General features: G+C 44.2%; 1 protein-coding gene across 1 annotated transcript; it reads right to left on the bottom strand.

Annotated features, from left to right (window-relative positions):
• Window positions 1-362: 362 nt before the first annotated feature.
• LOC142935249 (putative phospholipid-transporting ATPase IM) lies at window positions 363-11,810 on the bottom strand. Its single transcript, XM_076079464.1, has 27 exons — window positions 11,756-11,810; window positions 11,567-11,625; window positions 11,377-11,490; window positions 11,002-11,100; window positions 10,827-10,888; window positions 10,600-10,672; window positions 10,366-10,436; window positions 10,179-10,261; window positions 9,369-9,527; window positions 8,270-8,358; window positions 7,981-8,174; window positions 7,656-7,864; window positions 7,521-7,564; window positions 7,257-7,422; window positions 6,780-6,968; window positions 6,391-6,506; window positions 6,132-6,296; window positions 5,742-5,853; window positions 5,403-5,508; window positions 4,763-4,913; window positions 4,495-4,678; window positions 4,154-4,377; window positions 2,339-2,422; window positions 1,938-2,183; window positions 1,572-1,710; window positions 1,277-1,407; window positions 363-659 (listed from the first exon to the last, which is right to left on the bottom strand). The coding sequence occupies exons 1-27, from the start codon at window positions 11,808-11,810 to the stop codon at window positions 363-365; spliced, it is 3,621 nt and encodes a 1,206-aa protein (XP_075935579.1).
• Between the last annotated feature and the right edge of the window lie 3,918 nt (window positions 11,811-15,728).

Here is a 15,728-nt window from a genome sequence, read left to right as displayed (position 1 = left end):
ATTGAAATTAACTGGAATTTCTCCTTTTTGCAATTAATAAGGGCTTTTCAGCATCTGAGAGATTCAAGTTTGCATCCCTGCTTAAAAACATTTGTTGATTGTCGTTATAATAGAATAAATTGGGAGGAAGAAAATCGATATAAAACCTTGTGGTACGCTTTGGAAAATGCTCAGCAGTGATGTAGACTGCAGTATATACTGTATGAGTGTTGCTGAAACACACAAAAGCACCCGTGTGGTCCTTTAAGGTTGTTTGTGCTGTCAAGTTCAACATCTTCAGTGATATTCATCCATTCGATTTAATAAAACTTGAGTTGGAGTCAGACCCAGTTTTAGGTGTAAATGTTCGACCAGGTTCCCGCTCACTGTGCTGCGGCCGCCCCTCCAGTCGGTGGGGGTTTCTGCGAGTCCTCCGCCTCCTCTGCGATGGTGCGGTAGTGCTGCGGCTGGTTCTGAGCCAGCGGGGAGTCCGTCTGTGTGAACAGCACCGGGCGGTTCCTCAGGGGCAGCCTCAGCAGGAACCTCCGAGACGTCACCAGGTCGCCGTAGCCCTGCGCGTGGGAGAAGGCGTAGCCGGAGCGACGGGTGCTGATCCGTCTGGTGGGGGGGCGGCGAGGCGCCGGCGCCGGCAGCGCCTCCTTCCGCACCTTATGTCTCACCTAGAGGAGGGACAGAGGGACCAGTCTTTACTGCAGACTTCTTAATATGGGCACATTTGCTCATTCAGAAGGGTTTATTGCTCCTCATTATTCATGATAGTATACACATACACACCTACTTGTATATTCTTATACCATCATGTGACCTTAGAATTATTAGAAGGCTCTAGTCTATATCTAAATATCCATAATATACAAGTGACAACTGTGTCTGATACTGTGACTACCTCATAGATTACACCAGTTAAGGCCAACATTTCATATGTAGCAATCTGAGATGAGCAGCTACTGAATGTTTCAGTGTCTGATGTGATGCTAACTGTTTATATCTCGTGTACAGCTGAATGACTCCCTTCAGTAATAGGTGATTTTATGTATTAAAACAAAGTAAGACTGAATGATAGAACCTTATAATTCCAATGTCTCAACATTCAAACATATTCCAGATGTTGGTCATGAACATTAAACCAAGCAAATGTGACCGCAGGAGACTGTGGGTATTCTTCTTATCCATGATAGTTAAATGACCTTATTATTTGGCATATATCATATTCTACCACCCAGAGAGCTTCATGTATTGAGGTAGAACAGATTCCCGTGTCATGTGGTCGTCTCACCTTGTCGTTGGCGGTGGGCCGAAGCTGAATGAGGATGAAGCGGAAAGCCACCACCGGCAGAATGCAGAGGAGGGACGTCAGGAAGACGGTGAGCCAGACGTTGGGCTGGTTCAGAGAGTTTCTTGCTGTGCCTGGAATCATCAGACCAGCAGCAACGATCACACAGTAAAAGCGTTTATTACCATACGACCATATAATTATTGTATATGGCTTGTAGGTGACTTTTTGTTTTTTTAGCAATTTGAAGACGTGGGCAGCACCAATCTGCCTCTAAGAATGAGCTGAATGTACTCACCGATGAAGGGGAAAGAGGAGGTGAAGATGAGGAACATGCCGTTGCTGTACATGGTTAATGTGACGGCGAAGTAAGCGGCCAGGCTGCCCCACACAAAGAACTGGTTCACTGCCGTCCAGTAAGAGGTGTCCAGACACAGCTGCAGCGATGCAAAAGCACTTTCTATTTTAAATTCAGCCGCACATATTTATTCATTCATAAGGGCGGGTGCTATGAAAGAAATCCTCCACAGTACAAGTCACTTTGCTGCAAGCAAAAATGGCAATTTGACAAATACACTAAAATGAGCACATCCGGGCTAATCCGGTCATTGATACGGAAATGGTGCCACCTCAGCGTGCCGTGCTGCTTCTCGGTGTTCCTCACCTGCACGCTCATCACGATCAGCAGACAGGTCTGCGCCAGCAGAGCAAAGGACTGGTAGTCGGCGATGTCTTTGCCGTCGTCTCGGACCGTGTCGTGCATGGCGGCCCACGGGATGAAGAAGAGGATGAGGGAGCTGTAGCAGCTGTGCATCATGCAGCGCACGAAGGCCTTCTTACTGAAGTATAGGTTGAGCTGGCCCGGAGTGTAGAGCTGAGGGTACTGGAAGCTCCAGCGGTCATTCACGTCCTGCAGACACAGAGGAGAGGAGAGAGAAGAGGATGCAGGTGGGGTGTGAAGTACTGAGACATGATATGATATTAATCAGAAGAACATGTTGAATTTGAGTCTGTGAGCTAAATAGCTCAAAGTAATTGAATATTAACTTTCCCCTTTGTGCATACCTGGTCAAAGATGCTCATGCCGAGGACAGGAAGTGCCGTGTAAACCAGGTTGTACAATGTGATGAACCACTCGTCATACACAGTCTATGAGCACGAAAAACAAAGAGGGCATTAAACATGTAAATATAGCATTAATAACATTGTATCTATTAACGTTGAACATTTGATAAATATGGGAAACCGTTTGTATTGTGCTGATGTACAAGTGTCCGTACAGGTCTCTCCAAGTTCATTTGAGCTTATAGAGCATATCTGTTGAGTTGTTCCCATAGACTTTATATGTATATGTTTATGTTATATATACTCCTATTGGTTTGCGGACTGCCGTTTGAAGTCTCGACTTCGGTATTTTGACCGTCACCATCTTGTTTTTTTGCAACCAGAAGTGACATGCGAGGGTGGAGCTTATCTGTATCTGTTCAACCAACAAAATGATCTGTCTCTGGGTACATCCCAAGTCTCTTAATTGCATCCCCGTTTCCCTCACTTGCGTCCTTTCCTTGCGTCTTAGTCCCTCCCACCAGGGATGCATGGAGGAAACCATGCGAGGAGAGAGGAACGAGGAAATATGTTTTAAGAGACATGAGACGTCCTTTCCTCAGCTGCGTCACGTGAAGCGACGTCTGTTTCTGATGACGGTGGCTGATGATCACAGCTGGATCAGCTGTCAGTCGGCTTTAACAGCTGGAGAGACTTTTGATACGTTTGTGTCTGTTCACATGATCACTGTATTTAATAATAGTAACTAATAATACTAATAACTAATAAAGACACACAGTAATCACCACTGTAGAGGTGTTTCTCTCTGTAGTCTGTCAACAAACTGTGTCCTGTGTTCTGTTTATAAGCGCAGGATCCATTTCTACCGGCGGAATGCGATCGTCTTATTTATGAATTATTTGCGTCTGTACGTTTTGAAATTGTGACTGTGGCGTCATTATTAAATAACCCAGAATATGATTATTGTTTCTCTTAAATGATAAAACTCATCAAACACTCAGGAATGATGTAAAAAGTGTTTCATCTCTCCAGCTCTCTCTGACTTTAATTGTATTCATAATAAAAGTTATTGAGGGAAACATCAGATCATGAAAACACAAATCTTTCTAACAAATGAAGAAAGTTGTTTGTGGTCGTTTTGTTGTTCAGTCAACAATGAACATTTATTTAAACCAGATGGTGAATCAGAAACCTAATCAAATATAAACTAGAGTTTATTCTGTGATCCGTCTTCACTCTGGTATGAAACTCAAGTCAGTCAGTCCGATGGCTGCAGCGTCCAATCACATGACTGATGAACAATGAGGGGGCGTGTCGGCCGTTAAAAGACTTCCTGGAAGTCTGTTCTCGTGGGTCCTCGCTCATGGCTCCTCAGAGATCCCTCCTCCCTCCTCCATCCTCCATCCTCAGAGCTACATTAGAGCTTTGGGACGGCCGTCAATATGGCGGCGCAGAAACAACTTCCGGTTCAAGCGAGGATCGAGGAGCGAGGAAATGAGAATTAAGAGACTTGGGATGTACCCTCTGTATTCAGAAAGAGGACAGGAAGTGGGCGTGGTTTATTCTGGAACTCACCTGAATATTATTCGATTATTTTCTAACCTTATATTCATTCACAATGCAATTTGTGTGCAATTAAAGCATCAGATTTATTTAATATTGGCATATTATTACATATGAAATATATATATTTACATTTCTTTAATATGCATTATTCTTAGAGTGAATCGTGTGCCTCACTTGATCACACATTTTTTTTACTCTGCAAGTAACCCGTTAACATGATGTGACATCATACCAAAACCTGTCCCTCACCTGAGCAGAGAAGCCGCAGAAGAAGGCATACCAGAAATGCACGAAGGTGAAGGTGAAGTTCTTGTAAAAGAAATATTGCAGGAACTTGCACATGCGCAGGTAGGACCAGCGACCGTGCACCAGCAGGAGGCGCTGAAGGTAACGGAACTGGGCGAAGGAGTAGTCGCTGGAGAGAACCGCCTGCATGCCCTCCTGACCGCTGATACCCACACCGATATGAGCAGCTGGAGGCCGGACAGAAAGCAGAAAAACACGGTTCTAACTATCGACCAAGTGTTTGCTCTTACTGTAAATACATCTGTCTGATTCTGGTAATAGTGCCCTGAGATGAATGAGCTCACCCTTGATCATGCTGACGTCGTTGGCCCCGTCGCCAATGGCCAGAGTGACGGCCTGCTTGTATTTCTTGACCAGCTGAACCACCTGGGCCTTCTGCAGAGGGGTGACCCTGCAGCAAATCACTGTCTGACACATGCATGCTGTCCTCAGCAGCTCCAGCTGCAGGTCCGTATCCAGTGCGAAGGCCTGAGGACCAAAGGGAAGACGGGATGAGAGGACCGCGATGAGGTCATGAGTCAACACAACCCCACTTTAAAAAAGCCTTCTTACCAGACTGTGCCCGTTTATAACGAGGCCATAATCTCCGTCCACCTTCTCGTCCTCCACTCTCTCCGTCTTCTGAAGCCAGAACAGGCCGGCTCGAGCCTTGATCACAGACGGCTCCTCCGCTGAGTCTGGACACATTATCCTCCGAGCATTCCTGACAACATGAGGGCATGGGGATGGTCGGTTGAGTTAAAGAAAAGCTCTTTTTTTGTTTGTTTTTCATGAACTGTACTTTTTCCAAAATAATAGTTTGGGATCTAAACTAATTGTTTAACTTAAACTCATTACTAACTAAAAGTACTTTGCCAACAATTAAAACACGATGCCAGCAGGGCTTAGAGTTCAATGGTGGACTTTAATCAGCCACTCCTCTTCTTCATGGGTGTTTGTCAGTTAACATAATGCAAATGAAATCAAGGAGCCATTGTTTAAAATACAGTTATCATAGTAAACTGCATATTTGAACAGTAACTAAGGGGGCGGGGCACTGTCATAAAGAGCAGCACTTAGCATATCAGTCACTATACAAAAAAAAAGCATCAAATGTATGTCAAATTGTGTCGAATACATTATCAGTCCTTAACATGTTTTGTCCTCTTGAGAAAAGACATTTCTCTTTGTCATTTCTTTCGGGCCGACTCACCGTAGCTCCTCTTTGACTGCTTCAGCCGTGTTGGCTGCCACAACGAAAATCTCCTTCATCTCCTCTCTGAGCATGTTGCAGGAGTAGCCGATGTTCTCCGCCGTCTCTGTTTCAAACCGTCCACAACAGTTACTGTGATGCAAATCATCGGGCAGACATGCCAAACATTCCCTCCGTGACGTCTGGTTAATTTACACATGAAACAGCGTGTTTATGGTTAGGGTTCATGACACATGATTAGATCAACAGTGAGAGAATAGGAGAAAATATACCACATTACTATTTTACCCTTCTTGAAATGTGTGATTGGAACAGGAACATGAAGTGTGTGACACTAACCCTGTTTATCACCAGTCAACACCCAGATCTTGATGTCAGCTTTAGCCAGTTGCTCTATGGTCTGTGGAACGCCGTCCTGCAGCTTGTCCTCCACAGCCGTCGCTCCCAACAGCTAAAACACACGGAGTACAGGGTGGACGTGTCAAAAAGGATTTATTCTGTGTGTAAAAATGTTCTTTCTCTGGCAGAATTAAAACATGAATAACTACATTCATTTAAATGAAGCAATGCTGGTTTAATTTGCCGTTAAATCTGCATATGAGATATTTTTGTTGGTCTGAGGTCTTCATAATTACTCGTTGTTGGTTACTGTATATCTGTATTTAAACTTTTTGCTGAGCCAATCAAACTATGCAGCGACGTGTCGAGGCATTCAGCGGGTGGACTAACCTGCAGGTCTTTCTCTATCTCTTCATAAAGCTGATCCAGCCTCTCCTCTCGGTCCCCCATTGCGGTGCTAGCCTCGTGGTGGCGCAGTTTCCACTCATCCATGTAGCTCTCATCCAAGTCCTTGTAGGCCAGGACCAGCGTGCGAAGGCCGTCCCCTGCATACTCCTGTTCCAGTTGGACAAATCAAAAATTGAATTTAAAAAACTTTAGTTTAATATCGGCAAACATGGTGCGAAAAAACACAGACGGCATGACTCACGTTGAGGTGTCCGGTGGTCACCTCCTTCAGCTTGTTGCAGGACGGGTGCAGTCTTTCATAGATGATGGTGTCGGCTCCTTTGCAGTAAAGAGTCAACTTGCCTTCGGGGCTACGCACTGGAACACATGTTGGAAGTCGTGAGGCGACACATAGACGTTCATTATAGGTTGACATGATGTGCCTTCTACTAACGAGTAAAAGACACATACATCTCAGTTATCGGATCGTCCTTGAATGCACCAATGGGGATTTGAAACCATGAAGGCAACAAATGACTTTGTATGACGGCTTAAATAACTTAAGAAAATTCTCTTAAAAAATCTATGGAGACTCAAACGTCCTATTTTGGCAACATGAAAGACATAGTTTGAACCACTGCTGTCTCTCACCTATGACCGACATTCTCTTGCGTACGTTGTTGAAGTCGAGAACGGCCAGGAGTTCGTAGACCACCTGTCGGCCCATCTCCACGGCCGTGATGGTCTCTGGCGTGCGCGAGCGGAACACAAAACCGAAGTTCCTCGCCGCGGTCACCAGAGCGCCCTCGTCGGGAGACTGAGCCTGATAGAAGAGCTCGCCTGCCAGGAGATGAAGACAATAGAGAGGAGAGAAGAGAGAAAGTTCAGATGTGAAAATGTGTGTCGTGGGTTTTGCACTGCTGTCAGTCACTGGGTCCTTTTTAACACTGCCATTCAAAATGGTTAATATGAGGAGGGAAAAGATGTAAGAGTAAAAAAAGAAAGAGAAGGAATCTGTATAATTCAGGGCTGAGCTCACACACATTTCATCACCAGAGACAGAACATACACGTTGTGATTCTTCTGTTTTAAAGCTCTGCATCCCTGTAGCAACAAAGCGACGCTCACCCTCTTTCTTTTCCTCGGGCATGACGGTGTGGCACAGAGCCAGCAGACGGAAGAAGGCCTGAGCCTCCGGGTTTCCCTCTCTCACCGTCTCCACCAGACTGTGGTCGTGAAAGAAGAACTTTGGATCGGCCAGCTGGTTCCAGGAGAAGTCCACTTTCTCACTCTTCTGCGGGGTAAAAGAAGCAGACAAGAGAGACAAAAGAGTTGGAGTGGTACACACAATTCACAAAAATACACAACAGTGTGTCAGTATTCTTCTCTCACCTCCGTTATCTCTACCCTTTGTCCAGAGAAGTCGAACAGCTCCCCTGAATAACAGAGACATACACTCAATCAATCATTCAGCCCACGCTGGTGCGTCCATGCAACTGAACTTTGTATGTGAGCAGAGCAGCTCACCGTAAGCTTTCCCATTGATGGAGCACTTGTTGAAAGTCATGATGTTCTGCGTCAGGGTGCCGGTCTTGTCGCTGAAGATGTATTTGATCTGGCCCAGCTCCTCGTTGAGCGTGGTGGTCCTCGCCTGAGCCGGGGTGTCGCTCTTGGGGTAATACATCTTCCTGTCCCAGTCGATGAAGAAGCTGTTCCCCAGACGGATGATCTCCACACTGACATCGACACACATGGGGGGGGGAAGGAGTGTGAGACTAAGACTCTTTGAACTTACGTCGCGATAACTTTCGTCACTTTTCCGATTTCGTCGTCGTTCTTGGCCGGAACGCACCTGACGTAGAGAGAGATAGGCACCACCGTGTTGAGCACGATGACGTAGGACCAGAAGGAGAGGAAGGAGGAGAGGCCGGCGTTAACCCCTTGCTCACGGGGGAGGAAGATTGTGAACACTGAGCCCTCCCTCACCTCCCAGATTCCATTGCCGATGGCCAGAACGGTGCACATAGACGCCAGGAAGCCGAAGATCTGATAAGAGTCAAGATATCACACATCTCAATATAAAAAAAAAAATATATGTATATATGTATTTATGTGGCAGTGGGCACGGACATGAAACTCACACACAACACCAGGACATTCATCAGGTGATCAATGCTCGTCCGTTTGAATATCGTCTTTCCACTGTTCTGCATCAGCTTGGTGTCGGGACCTGGAGAGATTCCATCGCTTGTTATTATCCATACGCTGAAGGGAAAATCTTGATCTGTCATTAATACGTAGGGAAGTTTGTACTTATAGTATTATAGTGATTTACTTTTTTTATTTACTTTCTTATTCACTTTTTCTATGTAGGCCTATACTGTTACAATGTAACTAACTATAACTTGTACTTTACTCAGCGACTGCATGCCGGCCTGTTAAATGCAAGCTACAGTGGGGATAGTTTAATTGAGTCGTTTTGAAATGTTCATCAAATTCAGTGGATAGCTGCTCTAAAAACAACCTTTTTGTTGCCCTGGAGTCGTTTAGGTTCAATATGTTTTCCTGCTCTCACCTCAACAGACTGTTGGTATTTAACTTAACTTACCAATACTATTCTACTTACCAATACTATTCTACTTACCAATACTATTCTACTTACTAATACTATTCTACTTACCAATACTATTCTACTTACCAATACTATTCTACTTACTAATACTATTCTACTTACCAATACTATTCTACTTACCAATACTATTCTACTTACCAATACTATTCTACTTACCAATACTATTCTACTTACTAATACTATTCTACTTACCAATACTATTCTACTTACTAATACTATTCTACTTACCAATACTATTCTACTTACTAATACTATTCTACTTACCAATACTATTCTACTTACCAATACTATTCTACTTACTAATACTATTCTACTTACCAATACTATTCTACTTACCAATACTATTCTACTTACCAATACTATTCTACTTACCAATACTTGATATTATCTTTGCAAATGTTATTCATTCTTATTCAATGCCGTATATACTGTCATGTCAATTCATGACTCACACACACACACACACTGGAACTGGTCTGTCTTGTGTAGCGCGAGCGCCCTCTGCTGGGCCCCTGCAGACGTGAGTGGTGCGCCCCCAAGTTTATCCGTTCCACGTGCAGTTTTTTTGTTGCGACCACATAATATTTCCGGTGGGAGCAACAATTTACCTCCGAAGATGACCAGACCGAAGCACCACTCGGTGTTCCTCAGGGTGCATCCTCTGAGCAGCACCTTGTCATTGTCCAGAGAGTAGGTCTGTCCGTCCAGGGAGAGGGTTCCTCTGAACTTATCTAGACGGTTGTTGGGAGGCTCACACCGCACTTCACCTGCGAGAGAGAGAGAGAGAGAGAGAGAGAGAGAGAGAGAGAGATGGGGGGAGAGAGGGGGGGGGGGAGAGACAGAGAGACAGAGAGAGACAGAGAGAGGGGGGGAGAGAGAGAGAGAGAGAGAGAGAGAGAGAGAGGAGAGACAGATAAAGAGAGAGAGAGGAGAGACAGAGAAAGAGAGAGAGAGAGAGAGAGGGGGGAGAGAGGGGGGGAGAGACAGATAGAGAGAGAGAGACAGAAAGAGAGAGAGAAAGGGGGGAGAGAGAGAAAGAGAGAGAGAGGGGGGGAGAGAGACAGATAGAGACAGAAAGAGAGAGAGAGGGGGGGAGAGAGAGACAGAGAGACAGAAAGAGAGAGACAGAAAGAGAGAGAGAGAGAGAGACAGAGAGAGACAGAAAGAGAGAGAGAGAGAGACAGAGAGAGAGATAGAGAGAGACATCAGCAACACAGCTAAGTTAACACTTCGATAGTGTGATGTATTCATGAGGAAAAGTAATTATTTAGTTCTACACTTCATTGTGTAATTTCCATTGTTTGTACCTCGTTTTTTTACCACAGCTCTAACACAAAAAGGATGAATTTGAATGAAAATGAATACAGAGAAATCCCCATATCTTGACCAAATATCCAGCATAAATACTGTTTCTTCACCCTTGAAGCCGGCCAGCGAGTCGGTGCGGTCCCCCATGTCTCCGGTTACAGTCAGGGCCTGTTTCACCTTCAGATTGGTTTCACTGGGGGAGACACCGAGAGCACGTGAGCAGGACCCGACTGAAGGGGGGAAATCCAAGACCAGTGTGAGACACCATTGGCACGTCAGCCACGCACGCGCACTTACCCGTCCAACTCAGCCGTTTCCACGTAGACCAGGTTAAGAGGCTCACTGCTGGACAGCAACATGAGGTCGGCCTTAAAAACGAAAGCGTTGAATACAGAGAAAGTAGATCATACATAAACTTTATTATCACTCAATAGAACGTTGTCTTGGGCTCAGTGGTCCTGTTGTTATCACTGAAATCATCAAAGTGTAAGTGCTGTAAAAGAATCTTTATCGTGGCGTCTTCATACTCACTGTGACAAACTGATTATTCTCCAGCTTGATTATGTCTCCAACCTGAACATTCATCCATTTTTCATTTCTCAGTCTGCCAGAAAAATGAAAACACACGACAAGATCACAACACTACAGAAAAAAATATATATCTACATGACCTTTTGAAGCTCAAAAAGCTGTATATTTGTACTTCCTATCATTTATTAGATGTATACAGTGTGGAATTTGCATGGCAAATGACTCACTCTCCATCGATGAGGACGTCCACCATGCGGTTATTCACCTGCTTGTCGCTTCTGTGCCGGTTCTACTCAAAACAGGGAAAACATTTACGATTAAATTTGCATGTTTGAACTACTTTCTGTCTCAACGATTGAGCGGAATCCCCCACAAGGCGCCAGGAGATCGATTCCTTCTTACTAAGTCATCGCTGGCGTCTTTGACGGCCGTTATGGCCAGCACCAAGAACAGAGGGACGGCCGTGGTGAACCAGGACAGAGAGGAGACTTGCGGGATGAGCTGTCAACGGAACCGAACGCACACATTTAAAATGCTTTAATACCATTATCTATATTATAATGTGTCTGCATTATATAATCCTCTTTTTACACGTGCATCAAATATTCTGGAAGCTAAATACCGTCAGGTCAAAGGTCAAAGTCCTACCCCAAATATTTTGCAAAGACTATCCGTCTATCACGCCGCTATCAGTGAGCATACATACCCATAATCCCCTACTGCCTACATTTGTGATGCACAGTCCACGTTGACCCGAAACAAAGGCACAGTGTTTACCTGGAGGACCATGAGGAAGAGGAAGTAGGCGTTGGCGAGCCTCCCGAACTGCTCGAAGAGGTTGAGCGGCAGGAAGGTGAAAAGGTTGTATTTGGAGGTCTTGATGGCGTTGTCCTGAAGGAAGAGGGAAGTGACAGATGAGAGGTGGCAAAAGCAGACGACCGTTTATCCGTCTCACGTCCATACTTACGGCATAGTGGTAAGACAGGTTGAAAGGTCTGTCGTTCGCTCGAAAGAGTCTCTCCACCTCTGCGAGACAAATAACGATGGGACAAATGGGTCTCTTTAATTGTTAAGGTGTGTAGTTTGTCCACTGTGTAGCTACCAGAAGAACCTTTTAAGAACATTCAATGTGCAAGTTGTGAGCTCCAGATCTCACCTTTCTGTTCCTCTTTCCCGCACAACGGGCGAAAGTACGACGTCAGCGACTCCATCTTTAAGCTCAGCGTCTCCACATCTCACGCCTGGAGAAAGAGCATCACATTCACTGATCACAGAGGGATGGAGAGCCAAGGAGGCCGAGAGACATTTCTTCTTAGCTGGACCGAAAAAAAGAGATTCAGCGACTGAAAGGGGAACCGGTTTGTTTATTGGAGGTCTTGTTTGCGTACGATTACGGTTAAGACTCTGGTTTGCTCCGACAGCCGTAAAAAACGGACAAAAAATGAAAGTATGTTTCCATAAAAGCTCGAAGGCAACATGACGTCAGGCGCGAAAACAAAGACCTGCATGAGGTGATATCGGGCGACATCCTTGAGACCTTCTTTTTATCTGCGCTGCAGAGCTATAAACGCATGGAGGCACTCCCTTCTCAACCCTTTGTACCAGAGGGAAGTCTACGGCGGATAATCCATAACCACAAAGATCAAGATAGCCATGTGACCGTGAACGTTTGACTTGCTCACAATGGTCTTTGAATATGCAGCAGAAAATCTATAGTTCTTGCTTGGTGTTTGTGTTTTTTTCACCTGCGGATAAGTACCAAAACGGAACAGGAAGAATGCAAAATGTCTACATCCATAACAATAAAATATTAAGAAGTAATCGGTGGCCGATCCTCACCCTGGCTATATAGCAACTTATTCCCCTGTATTCTTTTTCAACACAAGACAAATAGAGTTGGATGTCGTCCACGTAAAACAGAAGATATTAAATGGTCTCTCAGGTGCAGTAGATGGGACATATTTTGTCACCGTTACACTGCGCTGCTTAGCAATGTCCTGACTTGTCTCCCTGTACAGCTCAGACCACTAAAGCCTGCTCCAAACCAAAGGGATTGGTCGGGCAAGTGTCTCACGCTCGCATAACTAATGGAACAAATAGGCTCCGACTTTGATTTAAAATGTGACTCACATTACAAAAGGGTTTGAAATGAGAGTCTCTTTTTTCCCCCTAAAGTGCTGTACAGCCACCATTTCTCCAATGTCTGCAAAACAAATGAAAAAGCAGCCACATACCTCAAACAAATAAAAAGTGACTTCCTGTGCACGGTCCTGCTCACACACACACACACACACACACACAGATACAGGAACACGGGGCCTCAACGGAAAACAATAGAGACAAACTTCAATCCTCCCTCTGCTTCCGCCTCAGGTGAAATAAATCCAGTCCCCCCCCCCCCCCTCGTCTGTGCTCTGTCTGGACTCCCAGGCACCGCCGGAGAACAGGGTTTGACCGGGGGCCCTCCAGCAGGGATGAAAGACGTGCAGGATGGACGACAGGTGAAGCGGTGTGGTGGTGATAGAGAGGCGCCTAACAGTGGTTCGGTTTCAGGTTGAAGCAGGAAGAGCAGCCCGCCCCATGACGCCTAACAGCTCAGGCCTAAAGCAAACAGTGCAGCGATCTTTGGACCTGGATGCAGAGGCGGCGCAGGAGTGGAAAAGGGGGAAGTAAAAGAAACTAACACGGGCCCCCGGCCAATCAGGGGCCGGCGTTACGGCGGTCAGGTAGCACACACCCTGTGACGGGTACGGGTGCTCGGACCCAGGACTTGTTCCTTCTCACAGGCATCGGTTACTTGAAGGATAGAGAGGGTTTTTTTAATGATTTACTAAAATGTCAACTCCAAATATTGTGACTTCATGGCTGACAGAAATGGAATTTAATACCTGGACTAGAACACAAAGGGAGGGCTGTGTGACGTCCAGGGGACCTCAACACGAACAGCTTGCTGAATTAGTTATTGTGTGTGTGTGGTGTGCGCACCACATACAACACACACATAAACCTGCCTGCGTGGATGTTGTCAAACAGACCTGATGATTGTTTTTTCGAGAAGATGGAACTCAACAGAGAACACTTGAAAGTATGTCACGTGGATCAATTCACAGACATTCAAAGTGGAAAAAGAAGAAGAAAGAAACCCAGTGTGATGAGAATCAAAGAACATATTGCGTTTCATAACGTTTGCAGTTGTTGCCAATAAGAGAAATCATGCTAAAAAAAGCTCTGATGTAAAGGCCTGAATGTTGAAGTTGTATGAATTTATACAGCAACTTGTGAAGGCCAGACAATAGATCTGTTTGGTTTAATAAATAAGACGTAATAAAATAATGAAATCGATTTACTCTTTTTATACATGGATGAAACCTTTCCCCCATCCTGTGCGCCAGTACAACCAATACCTGCTGCTGATTGGCCGGGACCGTGTTGCGTGGCTCAGCCCGACCCACTTTGTTTGTTTTAATGGTTCTAGCAACAGCCAGCGGACCGAGAGGACATTTATCACTTAATCACACAAACACAGCTGGATGAGAATCGCTCACTGCAACTTTGAGAAAAATAATTAAAACACTGAGACCGAAAAACTACATTTCTCGGCCATCTTTGTTATGCCATCACTCATGATTTCACGCTCCTCTCAGTTGATGCCACGCCCCCCCCCCCCCCCACGCCAGATCAAGGCCATGAGTCTGAAACTGAAATAAATAGGATCTGAAAATTTAAAATAAAAAGATTTGAAACCGAAAAAATAAATTTTGAAACAAAAAAAAATAAGATCTGAATCTGAAAAATATAAGACCTCAAATATCTAAATATATATGAAAGTGGAAAATGAAAAATAAATATTTTATTTATATTTAATTTAATTTAATTACCAAAATTTGAACTTTCAGTTTCAATTAGTTTTTTTCTAATGATCAAAATGATCCATAAACAATCAGCAGTCAATGTCGTATTGTACTGGGAAAAAAACCAAACAGGTACAAACATTTAGAGATACTTCTCAAATACTTTATACAAAATTCATTAACGACAACGCTCAACATGGTGACTTCAACATTTACAAAGAAAACACCACACGGATGCAGTTACAATGACCGATATACTGTTCTTGTTAACTATTGCAGTGATTTAGTGGCAGTGCAAGGGTTAACAAATTTAGAAAATATAGAATTAAAGAACACAATAAAAAGTGAACATTTGTAGCTTGGCACAAGGAACGTGTTTATCAAAGAATGGCTATGAGACGTCTGTATTCACAATGGATCAGTTCCTGTAACAAAGAGGAGGAGAGGTTCTACAGGCGGTTTAAAATGTACACAAACACACACACACACACACACACACACTCATATTACCGCAATATCCATCCTTCATTAAAAGTAACACTTTAATATTCTTCCATCAGTTAGGAGCAACTTCACTGGCACACATCTCACTGTATATCAGGACAGAGGGTTCACAGGAAGCGTTTACAATCAGACACTAAATAAACAACATGGCTGTAAAGAAACCCGCCTAGTAACAGTTACGACGCTTTTGCAATATCGTCAAAGATAAAAAGTAGAAAAAATGATAAGGAACATCACTTGGAAAACGTATTTGACATCATTATGGGCAAAAATAAAAAAAATAAAATAAAAAAAAATAAAATAAAAACTGTCCTCATTGCAGAGATACAAGGAAATAAAAAAAATGTAATTAAAAAAGAGAAACATTAGTTTTTCCCCCGTAAGTAAGGCCACTCATAGACAGAGCAGTGATGTAAACCAGAAATAAATCTACACTCAATGTTCAGATATCCTTTCTTTTTTGGAAGAAAACGTTGTTACCTGAAAGTTTAACATATATTTCTTCACTATAAATGAACTATTGTAAAATACAGCCATCGCTATCGTCGGTCAACGTCACGAGTCGCCGCCAACAGACGCTGACTGGACACTTTTTAATGTGCCTCTGACTGCAGTAACGGCAGCAGCTCGAGTCAGACTCACCACCCGGCAGTAAACGACATTTTTGAAACGCTGTCTTCGAAAAAGCGCGGACGAAAAATAAATACGTATAAAAATAAATAGATAAAGCGGCCGCACGCCGTCTTGGTCACACCGGAGCCGCTAACGGAGCTC

The sequence above is a fragment of the Anarhichas minor genome, unplaced genomic scaffold (assembly GCF_050575085.1).
Source record: "Anarhichas minor isolate MPS153535 unplaced genomic scaffold, ASM5057508v1 ptg000073l, whole genome shotgun sequence".
Classification (NCBI taxonomy): domain Eukaryota; kingdom Metazoa; phylum Chordata; class Actinopteri; order Perciformes; family Anarhichadidae; genus Anarhichas; species Anarhichas minor.
The sequence above is the reverse complement of the archived record's forward strand: the minus strand, read 5'-3'. Positions and strand labels throughout refer to the sequence as shown.